Source organism: Pocillopora verrucosa, chromosome 14 (genome assembly GCF_036669915.1).
Source record: "Pocillopora verrucosa isolate sample1 chromosome 14, ASM3666991v2, whole genome shotgun sequence".
Taxonomy (NCBI): domain Eukaryota; kingdom Metazoa; phylum Cnidaria; class Anthozoa; order Scleractinia; family Pocilloporidae; genus Pocillopora; species Pocillopora verrucosa.
Window position 1 is genome coordinate 11,209,053 of NC_089325.1, and position 16,334 is coordinate 11,225,386.

A 16,334-nucleotide genomic window follows, 5' to 3' on the forward strand; every position below is an offset into this window, starting at 1 on the left:
AACTCATTTTAGTGAGACGAGTATGTAGCGTTTGTATTTGACCTATGATTTCATTCAAAATCAGACTCTACTTTTTAAAAAGTTGGTGCAGGGCTGTGAAGGAGCCAGTTTGTTTTAGGAATTCCTCAATCGCCATCGGTAAGAAGGATCCAAAATTATCTACATCATTTGCGATTCTATATGCGGTGCTACGTCCAACTTACTCCAGAGAGAAATGAACTAAACACAAAATCTCACTGATTGATAATTATTCTTTATTTCTATCGCCTTTTGCCTTCATAAAATATTGATTAACAATTCTAGAGCGAAGCAAATTCATTTTTGCTGATTCACACATTTTTCCTGCTCTTTCTTGTAATAATTTTCGAGTGTTTTCTGTTTGTTCTTGCCTACATTTTGAAATTCCACATTCCAGCCACATCGGGTAATGTGAAGGTCTGCATCTTCGTTTTTTTCTATTTTACCCGTTAAGAGGTAAACATTACCCAATTCAAGGTCCATTCCACAACCATCTGTCCTCGTCCAAGCTGTACCACTCCGCACAGGCCCTTGAATGGTCGCCATCGTAGGCGTCACTTTATAGAACTGGGCACCTTCTTTGAAAATATTTTTTATGTCGAGTGTATAGATTTTCCGGCTTCCCAAATCTGTGACTTGAGTAACCTTAGCTCTGATGGCTGTTAAGTGAAGACAAAAGCTCCGTGTTAAAAATGCTGATTTGTCTCAATAACAATTTCCTATACATTCAACGATATCAATGCACGGCAAAATGACAGCTGAATTATGATGATAGCCTTCGTTTGGTTTCCCAAAACATTTTGCAGAATCATCCTTTAAATGATATACCGATAAATTCACCATCTGTATTACTTTTTTTCTCTAGGAGCGTTTTTTTTTTGTCTAGAGCGTAGCAGCTAGACACCTTGCATGAGCGGTAGGAGATTCAGTAGTGTACGTATTGGTGTTATGGTTTCTGTGAAGTTACCGTAAGTGACAGGTTAAATGAAGTGAGCGATCATCGCGTAACATAATATGACAAGAATGCGCATCCAGTGACATGGCGGAACCACTTGGCTATTTTGTCGTAAGATCTGTCGGAAATCCCTATTTGGTGAGCGAAACTCCTTGTGACAGAGAGATATTCGGGACCGATTGAATTCGAAAGAGCAAACGTTTCGAGAAAACTTATCGTCGTAGAAAAAACATGCGTTTTTAGATTGTCGTATCTCAAGGAGGGCCTGAAGAAGCGAGGCGTGGTTATTTCGGAGAGTACACCAGTATTTTATAAGTTATTGATACTGAATACATTTCCGATCATACGCACCACACATTTCACCTTTATAATTTACCTTTTGTACTTTGTGCATTTTCACTTTTCCTTTAATCGACACACAGTCAGAGCTAGACGACCAGTGTATTTGTTAACAGATTTCACGACTTTACTTCTTGCAGGAGTATCTACCTTTCAGCTGCTAAAAACATTGCGTAATTTGTGTTTTCCATACGTTTTAATTTACGATTCTTTGTGTTCGTTTGGTCTCCATTTTATTTTGTAAGTTTAAAATAGTAACGCCTCAAAATGATTGGAATTTCGTCGCGAATTGAACCCAAATTGTACCTATCTATGTTTGACAGAATTAAATATTTTACGGAAATCTTCGTGTTGAATTTTTCCTTTTTTCTGTTCCCATGTTTCCAAAAACTTATTTCAAGTTTAGTTGTATCTGCTATTGCGTTAATATTTGCACAATTTTTTCCTTCGGCAGTCATGATCTGTTAAGTTGAGAAACTCTCTCGAGGATCGACTTGCTTAGAAAACTCGGATCTCATAGTTTCATCGTCACATAGTTTATCTAAACAATTCCCTGAAAAATACCGCACTTTGGTACACCAATACACCCATTGATATATACTGAACATATCTACCAAATAGACTGAGAGTGCAGTACGACTGTTAGCATGTTGTTTTGTGATAATACATTAATTTTAATTTGGATTAGACACACGTACGCAGTGCGGACCTTTTTTTAACCTTTGCGCGATCCTGCACTTTTCTCTTGCCTTCGACTTGAAATGTCATGATTACCTCTTAACACGATCAGTACTCGATTTGACGGTTCACGAAGTCAAGGTCGGCTCGTAAATTGCCACTGCCAGAAGAAACTGTGCGTAACGACAAACTCATATTATTAAACTTCCTTTCTACGGAGTCTTTTATCGCAACTAGAAAAAGTCAGACTTTAAAAGAAAACTTTGTTTGCTCATTTCTATTTCATTTTAAGCGGAAAGTTTACCACAAGTCTCGATATAGTTCCGCTACTTTTTTTTTCTGGCCAGCGGTTCAAAAATATCGAACCTAGTCTCGTTATGTCGTAATGCACGAAGTTTCGGTGGTTTGCCGCATGTTCAGGAGACAAGGGCGTGGTTGGAAGGAACTGATTGTTATTTCTCCTCTCTCGTTGGTATACATTTCGTTGTAAATTAGATACGAGAATTTGGTTTAAGATCACGATGACAACTTGTACGTGATCAGTTTAAGTATTCTCGTTACCCGTTTCCCAGGGAACGAATGAATATCATAGGAATAAGTTATATCTTAATCACTTCTTAGAGTTTAAGAGAAAAAGGATAGGTTACCCGGAATAAAAGCAGAAATTATTGACTAAGTGAATTGGAAATCAAAACTTTTTAAATTATTGAGGTAGCAACTCACCGAAGTCATCTCTGCATAAAATCGCCATGTGAGTTGTCTTAGCGCAACTGCACGACTCGCTAAGGGCCACAGTGCACAAAATCAATGTCGCATAAGAGAGAATGGAAACCATTTCTGCCGTCTTTTTCTATGGAAAAAGAGCACAGTTTTCTTTGTTTGACGGAATTGTGAACTGCGCGAGAAGCTGATGGAAAAAATGGAACAAGAGGAAAAGAAACCACTTTTTCTTGTAATATCAGCTTAGCAAGTTCTGCGAGACTTGAACGATGAGCTTGTCTTGAGATTAACTTACCTGACTTGTTCTGGAGAACTTGCCTGCAAGACTCAACTGATGAATCGTAATGCCCCAGTATTGGTCATTTAGGCAATTTAAAATATGAAATTTGATAAAGGATACTGGTCTCTATTGCTTGTTTTTAGTGTTTACTTTCTCATGTAAGTGTTTTTAATGAAGATAATTACTTTCAAGTATTTATCCATTTCTTCTTTCTTTTTTGTACCGAGGAAGTCGATTGTGAAACTTGGTTACGGTGCTGAGTTGTATGTTATTTGTTATAAATTTCTTCGCATTTAGTCGGCAAGCTATGGTTTAGTAGGGCTAACTACAAGTTGCTCAAAATTTTTTTTACTATATAAACATTACTTTTTCGTGATCTATGAAAATTATACTTCTGAAACAATATACATGATTGATTTTATAATTCTTGCATTTATCCTTCAAAACAACTCACAGAAAGGAAAACTAATTTTGAATCACTTAAGTCGTCCGTTTAGCTCCACTTCTAACAACGTTCTTTGTTGTCTAGACAACGATCTGTTTATGACTGATCGAGAACTGATCAACTCAGTGAACACGAGCAAACCAGATCTAAACAACTAACTAAAATCTTTATTTTCAGTTTAAGAAAGACTACAAAGCAACTACAGTCCCCTCCAAAAAATTCGGTGTTTTATTTTTGCTACAAGACCGTGGCGTCACTAAGGATGGCTAATGAATCATATTAATTTGGGTGATTGAGGAGCAGACCTCGGACGTGCCAGTACTACATATTATTCTTCAGGTTCCACCTACGCTGATGCGTTCATTTTTAAAAGTAGACATTTTCATTAAAATAAAAACGACATAGAAACTTATCATTTAACTACCTACTCGCGCAACCATTTTGGTTAATATCAGTAAAAAGCCTTAATTTGAGCGTGATGCAAATCACATGCAGACTTGTCGCATGGCCTGTGAATAAAACCCTTTACGGTGGAATGAGGCGCTCTTGTGTAGCGTGTGTTAAATTCTTTCGAAGAAAATCAACAAATCGGTATTTTTCCAAACATTAATGTCGCCATTAGAGAGTGGCAGCTTAAAAGCAACTTCCAATCGAAAACAAAGCAAACAACAATATTTGTATTTATGTATCTTTTTGCCATTAAGCTTGTATGAAAAGTGAAATCGATCAGTTAGTGAACTTGGTTGCTGTGCTAAGTTGCGTTTCATTCCTTTTTGGTTCTCTCTGATTTGATTCGTGTATTTTTGTATGCTGACTCAATTTCAAAAATGGCAACTTTTGAACTCTTGAAAATTCTATACATTTTGCATAATTTAATTTCAGAAAGTTTTTCTTTCCTCCGATAAGCGAAACATTTGAAACGAGTTACACAATTTTCAGTAGATAATTCACTGGCTCTTCCAAACTACTTAAGAAAACCTTCAAAAAAAATTTTATTTGAATCATTAAATCAACCCTTTTAACTTCAATTTGTGCAGGGGTCTTCATCGATTGTCAAGGCAACGATCTTTTGATGACTTGAAATCGAATAAATACATGAAGAAGAGCTAGAAATAACAAAACAAACGACATCACTTTTCTTTCGAAATCTAAGGAAAGTTCGAAATAATCTTATAATGATTCTCACGAAATTACCGTGTTTCTTTTCGTGGCGACACCGTGACGTCATCACGATTAGCGACCACATCATTTAATTGGCTTATTAGAGGGCTTCTCGTTACTCTACAGGCGCCATACATACTTACAAGTTTAGAGAAATGCTATAAGTTTTTACCCACTTAAAAGTACAAGAGAGTAGATAATTGTATAGCCTGCTCACGGAATCCTTTTGGTTAATGTTGAAAAAAAACTTTGGAGTTTGACAGAAAACAACTGAGTACCGGTCGGCCTGTGAAATAATCCCCGTTTTACTGGTTTTGACTTTTTTTTTGGTAAAGCCACGTATCGGTATTTCTTCAATAATCATCGTCACCACTAAGAGAGTAACAACTGGAAAGCAAACTAGATCAATTGTAACGTTAACTGGCATAATGGTTCATTCGAAAATGATACGAGAGAAGTCAAGTAAAGCTCGACAGCGAGCAAAAGCCACAAAATTGTTGCGCATAAGCATAATTAGTTAACGGTATAATTTTTCTGTCTGCGTATTTTAGAACTTTATATGCATTTTCTTCCAAATTTATTTTAGTGTGCTTACGCTCATCAAAGAAATTATTACAAAAGTTCGCTTCCCTATTTACTTTCTATTTTAATTATATTGCCTTGAAAGACCACCAAGAGCTTCTAAAGTTATATCTAATATAATGTTCGGCAAGAGTAAGCAATTTTAGCCATTACAATGACACGATGATCACAAGTCTCTTTCAAAAACAGACAAATAATCAAAATGGTGGATTAATAGATCAGTGGGGGTACTACATACTTTTAAAAACGTTACACATAGCAAGAGATATTTATTCCGACTGAGGAACAAATATGAAACAGAACGAAACTAGATAAATGTAATTTTGATAACAATTAGTACATTTGAAGGAACAAATACAACTGCGAGATGTCGTGATATTTTGGCAAGCTGAAATGACGAATTTTTTTTAAACTATTTGAACTCAGTTACACAACGAATCTTTGGAAAAACTTCATTATACTTGAGCTATCTCAGTAACATTTTGACCCAAGAAAGCTGAACAGTTTCAAACTCAACCACTTATGAATTTTTGCAGTTCTTTGAAAAAGGACCTCGACGATGAAAAACTCGATTATTTATAATTATTTGAACGCTTTGTGCTTTGAAAAGAAAGAGCTCTAATTTTAACAAGCTAGCTTGAAAATTTGTTGGAATGCTCCATGGAAAATTGTAAACTTCTTTTCAGCGTATTTGAATTCAAATTAACCATTTATTCTCAAAGCCGCGTATGCATGTTAAAATACTTTTTAATGAATGCGAAACAAGAGCAATTATTCAGTTTTAGAGCGAGTATTGAAAGAAATAAAAAACATCATAGAAGGTGATTTAAGAAAATTTCCTTCGCTGGCCCGAGAAACTTAGACACCGATGACTAAAACTAACGATTGAATCGAACTTTTTGGAACGGAAATATTAACCAAATTAAAGTTTGTTAGTAAATTTAAATAGAATTATGATTCCAAATATGCAAAGGTAGTAATTCTTTTATTTAACGGGATTGTTAAACAGAAAAACATTCAGAAAAATTTATGGTAAGCTACGGTTACATCCTGATCAATTTTACCTTTTTTCTCTCATTTTCGCTTTTCATTTTGCTTCGTAAACACTGCTGCAAATCGAATTGTAAATCAAAACAATCAGTCCCTCCAACTGACTGGCTTCGCTTCGTTTCGTATATTTTTAAAGTTTACATGATTGACGTGGATAAATATGCTGAAATTCTAGCATTCTAAGAAATTTTTCATAGAACTTTATATACAAAATGCCCAAAACTGAGAGAAAAAAAATCACTTTGTAATGAAACTAGTGGAAGTTTGAATAGTATTGTAAAAAAGAAATATAATTTACCAAAACAACTCATCGAAAATAACTTAATTAGCGTCTGCAAAGTAAATATTTCATATACCGCAAAGCTCTTGGAGCAAATAGAATGAGAAGTTTTCTAACCACTCGCAAACAGAGGTAGAAAATTGATTTGGTATTTCTTTTCTGTCTAGTGCGGTTTCCAATCGCAAAGACATGAGACTTTCTCGCAAACGTGTTTTCGTCCAACAACAAAATCTTAACAAGTGTTGGTCATAGCTAAGCCAATGTACTGATTATATTCTTGAGATCCCGCTAAGAAATTCGAGAAACTATTCTTGGACTTCCCTTGGCGACTCCAACCTACGTCAGTAAATGGAGGACTGATAGTTGTTGTGATCCCACCAAGATATTATGAACAGTTTTTCAACAGCCGAGCCACAAAGATAAAATGATTTTCATTTCCTGTTAAATGCTGGAGCACGTAATCAATTCTGTTCTGTAAAACGGAGGCTATAAATCTGATAATTTTTGCCGTCATAAAGCCGAAGAAACCTGGCACTATGAAGCATGGAAAGCTCTCGTGATATTACAGTTGCGTCGAGTAACAATGGCGCAGATGACATCATTGAGGAAACTTATCCATGCGCTGATGCCGATTCAGGGTCTATCAGAAACCGTATCGCCTGTAAGACAGGTCATATACTGAATAACCTTACGTCGAGCGTGTGGTATAGCTATGCATTGCTTTATTTTCAACACGTTGCTGGTTTGTCCGCCGTCAGTGTTGGCATCATTTTCTTCATTTCTCAAACACTAATGGCAGGAAGTTCGCTTTTGATTACTTTGGGCCGCGAGAAACGCTTATGGAAGTATTTTTCCCCGTATGGAAAACGAAAAGCATGGCATATTATTGGATCAGCCGGTGTGCTGTTCTCGTGGCCTTTCATCTTTACACCGTGCTTGTTTTGTGAAAATAATAGCTCGCATGTTACGTTAGGGGCTTACTATCTGCTATCTGTGGCTTTGTTTTCGATCTCTTGGCCACTTGCTGAAGACAGTTATTATTCACTTATGACTGAAATACGAGAGGAAAACGGCAAAGATACCGAAGCGTCAAGGTATGTTGGTGACAAATTCTCGGGTTTATGAACATAATTTTTCATAATAAGCATCTCAAACAGCACGCATTGTTGAAATTATACATACTACTTTTTATCGGCCCTAATTTGAGAGACAAATTCAAATCTTATCCATGTTAAAGCCTCGTGAATCAAGTACAGTATTGTAATTCCTTTGGTGGCATGCCAAAACATTCTTGTCTAGTTTTCCTAATATTTTTTTCTCGGAAAAATCTAAGAGCTTTGTTTCGAAAAATGTGATTACTGATCATTCAGCATCCCATAATTGACACAGTTTCAATAAACAGCTGGAGCTCATGGATGTCACCCGGTGACATCTCAAAGACTTATTCTTGATGAACTCTTTTACAAAGTCGAACAAACTTCGACACCTTTCAATGCGAAGAGATACAATAGATCTTTTTTGCGCATGTTCCATTCAAGCCGCTTGTCTATGCTAAAAACGAGAAGTTGTCATCGAAAAACGGAGGTTTTTGAAAACGATGATGTGACTGCTTGGTGAATCTTGGGGCGAGAAAATAGGGCCTCTATTATACACTCGCTCTATGATGAATCTAGGTGTTTCTGCCACCAATGATCGTTGTAGTGTGGACAAAGAACATAACATACACTTTCTAGTGTGGACGGAATACTTTGAATGCATTTTGAGAGAGAGCCCGCCTTTTTAAACTTTATCTGACGTAACGTTGAAGGGACTTTACCGTTTCAAATTCCTGTAAACCCACTCTATTTAGACTGTCATGGATTTAAATTGCATTTTTATAGATCCATTGTCCGCGTTTGCAAGGTGTGTCTCTATATCTTATTGTGGATTCTGCTTCAAGAGAGTACGGAAAGTAAAATGAATTCAAATGTTAGCGAGCAATTTACGGTAAGTATTACCCTTAAAACTAAAATGGAATTTAGATTAAGGCTTTATCGGTGAAACGTTATGAGGTTATGAGATTTACAGGATGATAAGAATTTTATTCACTAAATGGCTTCAAGCAAACATTTTTTGATATGAATCATGATCATTTTATTCTTTAGCGTTTTGCGATCATTCTACTTCCGGTTGGCTTTCTATTCGTCTTCGCTTTCCATTTAACGGTGCTAGAGCCCAGACCTCAGATAGATGAAGGAAAGCTTGATGAAGGTACTTGCACTTTACCTACTGAAACTCTCGCTGGGGGTCTGGAGCACAGAATGTACCGGTTTACAGGCCCTCAACGCGCACACCTGGACATACAATTATATTGTTATTCCCTCTGAGCGGGAGGCTAACCTTTGCCACTCCCCCTCCCCCCTAAAATTTCATAGTTTACCAAATATAGCCTTTAAACATTCGTGGTTTACGAAAGACTCTAGGAAAATCTCATTCAGTGAAGAACAGTCAATACATTTTGGAAAGGGGGCTAGTAATTGTACGGAAGATTCATGTAAACGTGATTACACCAATAACATTTTTGACGCTGAGTTTTATATTGAAATAATTTTTGCGAACTTTTATTCTTAGTGAGAGTTGCACAAAATTTTTTTGTACGCAAAGAGCATTGGGTAATAATAACTGTTTAATTGCCCCATTGTAACTCCATATACTCATTAGTTTCCTTATTTGTTTGTTTTTTTTATTCGTTTTCGTTTTTTAATGTAGAGAAAAACTGTGGGAGATCAACTGCAGACGTAACTTCTCGAACAACGATAGTGAACCACGAACCGACAGGAATGAGAGAGGGGCCAAAATTAACTTGGTTCGAATGGCTGAAAGAACCTTCGTTATACAAGGTAAGTAAAAATATGAGATTTCACTTTACAGTTCACCAGAAGCGTTATCGTTTATACTACTTTCCCTCATGAAATATCTAGTCAATTTAAAGAATGAATTCTCAATCATCTGGATCCATTAATTCAGTGGTAGAAATTAATCTGCTTAAGTGTGTCAGACACAAAAATTTTTGATCTCAGAAGACATGATTATAGGGGTTGAAATACCAGTTTCCAAATTCTATATTCATTTTAGTTTTAATATACTCAACTTTGCTTAAAATGCTACATCTATTTTATCCTGATTATTTGTTTTATTTCAACTTTTATCCGTATTCACACGAGCACACAAGCTTTGTAATTTTATCTTTATCGCGTTTAAATAAAGGTTTTATTCACTTCTTCACTCACTAATAATATACGGAAGGACGTGGTTAACATTTCGTTAGCCTTCTTGATCAAACACGTCAATACACGGTGTTTTTTCTTTCATTAGATTTCCTTGATTCCATAAACTATTCGATTATCGTTTTCCTTCTTTCCTTCATTATAGGTTGGTTGTATCGTCGTTTTTTCCAACATCACATTTCGGATCGTTCAGTCATACCTTCCGCTGTATGTCGTCGAAACGCTAAACTTACGAAAAGTAAGCAAAAAGTGTCGTAACAGTTATGTTGTAAAGGCCATAGAACAATTTTCAATTGTATTGAAAGTGATCTGGCATTGCATTGATTAGTTTTACGTTATTTCGTTTTGTAATCGGTCCAGGAAACTCGTGCCTCTCTCGTAATTTATCCAATTGGATGCAAAACTAACACCAATCACGACTTGCATTGGTCGCCCGTGTTATTAAAGCGCTTTAGGCAGTTTGATTGTCTTTACTTTGAGTTCTCATCCGCCCCACAGGGTATCTTCCTTTTCTCTGAATGGCTGTTGTGATTACTTTGATTTTGTCTGAACGAAACTCAGTAGAAAAGTTCTTCAATTTAAACGCACATTACATCGTCATTTGCTGCATTATTCTACAAAATGAAGATATTTGTATAAGTAATCACATGACTTCGAGTGCAATTTGGAATAAATAAGCACGAGTAAATTTGTGGTCTTTGAAAAAATTTACTCGTGCTTATTTATTCCAAATTACAGGAAAAAATTATGTGATTACGTATTAATAATATACATGAAGAAATACGAGATATTATTATATTTATGCAGAAGAAAAGCGCGCGCATCAAGTGCAAAAATAATTTATTCAAACCCAACAAGTGACATTGCGCGTTCGGTCAAAACAACCGCGCACGATCAAAACAACAATATACAATGATATTTTCACATCTTCAAGGTGCAAAAAAGTTCAAAGTCAGGCTAAACAGTTCAAGGAATTGTTCAGTCTGGTTTGTTACTTCTTTGCTCCGAATTAGCCCCCTTCTGCATTGAATTAATTGTAAACTGCATTTATCCTAACCAATCAGAACTGAGTAATTTTTTCATGTATCTTATTGAGGACGAAACATGCGACTGTAGAGTGAGAAATTATGATGTTATGTTTGCTATCGAGCTACAATAGGGGAGTGGAAAAGGATTCAACTTTACTGGCAGGTGAAGGAGTAGAGAATTATAGACCCTGCACCAGCATTTGATGAAAACCAACAGTTTTATCCGTTGGAGAATAAAAAAAATAATTAGGAATTCAACCAAGGAATCTCTCTTTAAGTCCTCTGATGTAAATGAAAATATATTTCAGTCATGTATTTGCTTCTACCTTTCTTTGTTGTAGGAATCTGTTGCCTTTTTCCCCCTCATTATTGTGATCAGTCGTATTGCGACCGAACTAACTTGTAGAAGCTTCACAGATAGACTTACAATGACACCGAGGGTAAATCTTTCTTTGTTCTCATCACTCGTCTGCTTGATATTGTATTGATATTGTAAGGAGAAATTCTGTCTTGGTCACTCATGGGAGTTAAAGGGTTGAGCGAAAGCCCTACTATGATTATCGGACGAGAGCCTCATGCCATCTCGCATACGGTCACAGCCCGGTTCTCACATATTATAGGGTGTGCCGTGATGATTCTGACTTTCAACTAATCAATAGTTATGTGTACTTCGGGGTCAATTGAGACTTTAATTCCGAATCAGAACATATTAATTCATAATTTACGCAGAGCAGCGTATATAAAAAGGCATCGCTAGGATAAAGGGGGGGGGGAGTTTCTAAAGAAACTGCAGGGCTCCGTCGGTGGGGATATTTCAAGATAATTAAGTTTATTAACTCAGCTGATAATGTAAATTGGTCGCCATAGAGAGTCTCTTTAGCAGATATTTCGAGCGTTAGCCCTCTGTCAGTACGAGTAGAGGAACTGTGCGCACTGCGTGTTTTTATGTGAAGAAAAACGGAGATATACTATTTTGGTCATGCATGAATACTGGAATAGAATGACGGCAAAACACGTAGCAAGACATTTTTTTTTAACGGACCTCAGTTCCGTTTACTTTCTATTTTTCCTCACAGGTTATAATCTTGTGCACAACTTTTGCAATATTTGGTACCAGCATATGGTTTTTCCTACAGTCAGCATCTAGAACCTCTTCTGTTTATGTGCCCACGATTATTTTTGCTGGAATGTCCTCGCTTATCACCATGGTAACGCCGACACTTCAATATCACATCACTGGAAATAGCAAGGTAAGCGAACCCTTTTAAATCAAGATAAAACGGAGACCTCTTTTTTGTCTCAAAAGTTTAATAGGCTTAAATTACTCTGTTTAGTCATACCAGTTTCGTTTTCCAGGCGAAAGAAGATATTTCATTCGATTAGTTAGATGAGCAATTTTTAGAAATTTCGACATCACAGAGAGTTGCTTCTGTATATTTGTTAGTAAAGAATCATTCACTCTTTATCACTTTGGGAAGGGGGGGATCACATGGTTTTCAGGGGGGGACGGAGAGAGGGATCAGTCGTCACCAACGGAGTTCTAATTAACTGCCAATGATGGGGGCCATAAGAATATTACAGAGCCCGGGGGGGGGAAGGTAAATCTCATTGTGACATGACTGAAATCCTCCAAACCCTTCCCCCCCCCTCCTCTGTCCCTTAGAAACAGTCGCTGAATTTGAAAGAGATTCTCTAAAGACGTGATTAATCACCAAACGAGTAAAAGGATGGCTTAGTGGAGAAGATGTAAGGTATAAAAAAGATGTTTAAAGAAGTTTAAACGGCGACCTAAAGAAACTGTTAGCTACGAATTCTATTTCTTTTCAGGAAGCGGTTACATTCGTTTCTCTAATTTTTGAATGCACGGAGAGGGTTCTTCTTGGAGGGATTGTGCTCGCAGTCCAAACATCTTTTCCCGGGAACAAAGACAAGTAAGCAAATAACAACTTCCCAAATTAATTTGGAAAATTTGTGGAGAGGGCGTAAATTACAAGAGTGTTGAAGCAGTCCTCAAGTTAGAGAAAAGAAGAACTCGTCACCAGTCTCATTCCGTCTTGTTTCGTTATTTTCCATTCTTTCCCTTCTCTTTGAATTCTTAAATATTTTGTCGGCGTTTTCTCCATCATGTTTGGCCATTTTCCTCCCTTTTTGCGTCACTTCTTCCTTCCTTTCAATTCATGAGGGCTACAAATCTGCTGTTTAAAGTGTCGATATTTGTTCTTTACTAGTGCTTTTTGACAACCTTTCACTTTTAAGATCTCATTAGTAATTTTCCTTACTATCATCCATACAATTCTTACGCAGTTAGTTTGGAGAATTTAATATTGGATCGACCAATAATTCATATTTTCATATATTCTCATCACATGTCTACTTGATATTGTCTTGATATTGTAAGGAGAAATTATGTCTTGATCACTCTGGGGAAATAAAGGGTTAAGGCCTTCTTTAACTTTTTGCAAGTGGAATTGTCCGAATATGTCTATTTACAAATCATAACCCACCAACCACATTTCAGAACTGAACTTTAAGCCGGAGATGTAAAGGTTTTCGTGGGTTGCTCCTTGTGTCTATTTCCGAAATTTTATCATAATATGCAAACGATTATTTCTTGTAAACCAGATCAGTCGGTGAATATCTGCGCGTTGCCTTCCCAGCAACCTTTGGTTCCTGCATTTTGGTTCCCCTGCTGATAGCTACAGCGTCTATGAGCTCAAAAGACTCCAATGAAGGTATGATGCAAAACCCAACATGATGGCGCGCTCTAGACTTTACTCTTGATGAAGTGTTGTGGGTTTATGTACAGCATTAAATGATCTAAATGGCCACCAAACGACCACAAACAAGCGAAACAAAAGCTTTCAGACATACTACATGCAATTGGAGCAAAAACATATCTTCCTGCGGATATCACGCTATGGAAACAGCATAGTAGTGCCAGTAATGAATACCTATATAATTGTTATTTTAACTGTAAAGTAGGTGTGTAATCTTCAACAATATTTTTGATCTTAAAGGTCCGATGCTAACTATTACTGCAGCAAGTCCCCGAGAGGAGATTGAACCGATACATACCAGTCAGCGGTTGGAAAACTGTCTTGAACGTCTTGGTATGTGATTTTAACATATCACGCTCATCTCGTTCCCAGATCTTCCCAGTGAGATAAATAGTGAAATCATTTCGCTGCTTGGAAAAGCAGTGGCAAAAATATACTACATACCAGCCGCCTTCATCACAGGTTTCCGCTATGCAGAATATGTGCGAAACGCATCATGGCGGGCGCGCGAAAACAAAATGATATCGTTATTGTGGTGGGAAATATCTGGCTTCGTTTTGGCTTTGACGAAAACGAAGACTCATAGTGCATTTGACCGAGGCTAAAGCCAACAACAACCAGTTTTACACAAGCGACTTTTTCCTCATTTTCTTCGCTTTCCTTGTTTTCCTTTATTTTCATTTTTCATCTTCTTCCGCGGTCATAGATTAAAAGCTTAAATGTACTTTACTGTTATTTTCATTTTCAGTATGTTCGGAAACATCAACTCCACCCGTATACATCGAACGTGGCGAAAGGAGGCGAAACAGTGCGGAGATACAAAGTTAGCTGGTTGATAACAAGCATCTGTTCCGAATTACAAACTGTTTACAGAGAATTGATTCTTACGTTAATATTTTTCTTTCTTAAAGGTTCCTTGTCAACGGCTCTCCCGTCAGATGTCGAACCTGAAGCGGAAGCAAGGTCTCCTGAACAGCGGGATCGAGGTTTGTACTTGTTAGAAATGGGGTGTCGCAATTCAAGGTCATTTTGTGGTGTTGTTGGGGAAGAAACGATCCTCACGCATCACCTTTCTCCGCCCAGGAGTATAAATGGGAACCTGAGAAACTTAATGAAATGCAGAGGGAGCCTGTAAAGGGATATAATTTTATCCAGAAGCGGAGGCAACAATATGGTCACTTTGCGGTTTAGTCTCGCAAACAGACGTTACCTCTCACTTTGATTGGTAAATCTAGGACCTTTCCTCTTTCGATATAAAACTGTCATCTACACCCCCTCCCCCCTAAGAATATAAAACTGTTGTATACACCCCCTCCCCCCTCTCCCCCTTCCTTTCCTCACTAGACCTTTGCTTCTCTAATTTTTCTCAATATACTTTAAAGGTGGTTAAAACTGTGTAACTTCGAGAATTTACACCTAAATATTCTGTTTGGTCATACTTTTATGTGTGAGATTCACAATGTCTCTTTCTTTTCTTCCTTTGACAGATATCGAGGAAGTCAAGCGAGCATTAGACGAGCTTCATCGACTTCCTTCCACTGATTTGTAGCCTTTATCTATCCTTGCAGTATTTTACGGGATTGTAGAGGCAAATTCTTTGTTGATTTCAACTTCGTGTAATCGTTGTTGGTCTCATTACCAACAACTGCTGCCAGGAAGATTAACCCTTTCATTCCCACGAGGAACCAAAATGAATTCTTCTTTACACCATTGATACTTTTTCAGTCAGAAAGGCGATGAGACAAAAAGGAAAAATATCAACTGCATGATAATCCTAGATACAACACCAAATTCTCTGAGCCAAGAGTTGGTATTTAGATCGTCGGAGTGAAAGGGACCATATTTCTTAGGAGTATTTAACTAATCAAAAATAGCAATACGCATTCGTTTTATTTTGCCAAGTCTCGGACTCTCCTTGAGCCAAATGAAAGGAAATTAGATTATGCATGCTGAAAACATCCGCAGTTTCCCTGCGCAAGCTGTTATCCATTACACATATATTTAGCATCCATAATTGACCAGTTCCAATTTGGCGTTTTCTTACTCCTACTGGGAGAGAACTCAGTAGAGAAGAGCCCTCAGTATATATTCAGTATGTCAGAAAACATTTCGCAGTGTAACGTTAGACTTACTGAGCGAAACGTCTTAGTTATTTCAGACAAAAGAACATCAACCCATGTTCTCTTCGCCAAACCAAATAAAACTGCAATTAGGCAGATTTGGTCAACCAAGACAAGTTAGCTGACAAAGACTGTTGGCACTCTCCCCCCTCCCCCCAGCCCCGTCCTAGACAGAAAAAAAAGTTTTATCACCAATGTATTTATCGATTGAATAATATGCAGTGATCTCTGATAACATTGAAAACGCCATAAATATTATCTAATAAAATAGCTCGATCCTTCTCTCATGGAATTATTCATCTGGAAGGCATTTCATTGCCTCGTTAACCTTTTAACTCCCACGAGTGACCAAATGAGAATTTCTCCTTACAATATCGATACAATATCAAGCATAGAAGTGATGAGAATAAAGAAAAATATAAATTCGGGGATAATTAGTTGATCCAATACCAAATTCTCCAAATTGACATCATGAGAATTGTATGACAGACAGTAAGGAGAATTACTAATAAGATTTTGGGAGTTAAAGAGTTAAGGGGACAACGGCTCCGAAGATCAGATGTTTGGAGCAAGTATTTATTTTGAAGAGGTGTTTTTCTTTCCCCATCTTCTGAAACGCAATTTAAGGATCCACT

The 16,334-nt window shown here is 37.1% G+C and overlaps 2 protein-coding genes across 2 annotated transcripts; one reads left to right on the top strand and one right to left on the bottom strand.

Moving 5' to 3' along the window:
• Positions 1-237: 237 nt before the first annotated feature.
• LOC131789744 (metalloproteinase inhibitor 2-like) lies at positions 238-3,099 on the bottom strand. Its single transcript, XM_059106921.2, has 3 exons — positions 3,006-3,099; positions 2,714-2,840; positions 238-677 (listed from the first exon to the last, which is right to left on the bottom strand). Exons 2-3 carry the CDS (start codon positions 2,823-2,825, stop codon positions 316-318), a joined length of 474 nt encoding a protein of 157 aa, XP_058962904.2. The 5' UTR covers positions 2,826-2,840; positions 3,006-3,099; the 3' UTR covers positions 238-315.
• A 3,545-nt stretch (positions 3,100-6,644) lies between these two features.
• LOC131789721 (major facilitator superfamily domain-containing protein 12) lies at positions 6,645-16,304 on the top strand. Its single transcript, XM_059106893.2, has 13 exons — positions 6,645-7,602; positions 8,389-8,494; positions 8,653-8,758; positions 9,257-9,387; positions 9,920-10,012; positions 11,144-11,242; positions 11,879-12,052; positions 12,630-12,733; positions 13,425-13,534; positions 13,820-13,912; positions 14,328-14,402; positions 14,491-14,565; positions 15,067-16,304. Exons 1-13 carry the CDS (start codon positions 7,052-7,054, stop codon positions 15,126-15,128), a joined length of 1,779 nt encoding a protein of 592 aa, XP_058962876.2. The 5' UTR covers positions 6,645-7,051; the 3' UTR covers positions 15,129-16,304.
• Positions 16,305-16,334: the final 30 nt, after the last annotated feature.

Excerpts from the sequence above, each read along its gene's own strand:
- LOC131789744 (XM_059106921.2), bottom strand. The coding sequence starts at position 2,825 with ATGGTTTCCATTCTCTCTTATGCGACATTGATTTTGTGCACTGTGGCC. Across the intron at positions 678-2,713 it reads TTTATGCAGAGATGACTTCG|CCATCAGAGCTAAGGTTACT; the intron begins GTGAGTTGCTAC and ends TTCACTTAACAG.
- LOC131789721 (XM_059106893.2), top strand. The coding sequence starts at position 7,052 with ATGGAAAGCTCTCGTGATATTACAGTTGCGTCGAGTAACAATGGCGCA. Across the intron at positions 13,535-13,819 it reads CTCAAAAGACTCCAATGAAG|GTCCGATGCTAACTATTACT; the intron begins GTATGATGCAAA and ends TTGATCTTAAAG. Across the intron at positions 13,913-14,327 it reads AAACTGTCTTGAACGTCTTG|TATGTTCGGAAACATCAACT; the intron begins GTATGTGATTTT and ends TTTCATTTTCAG.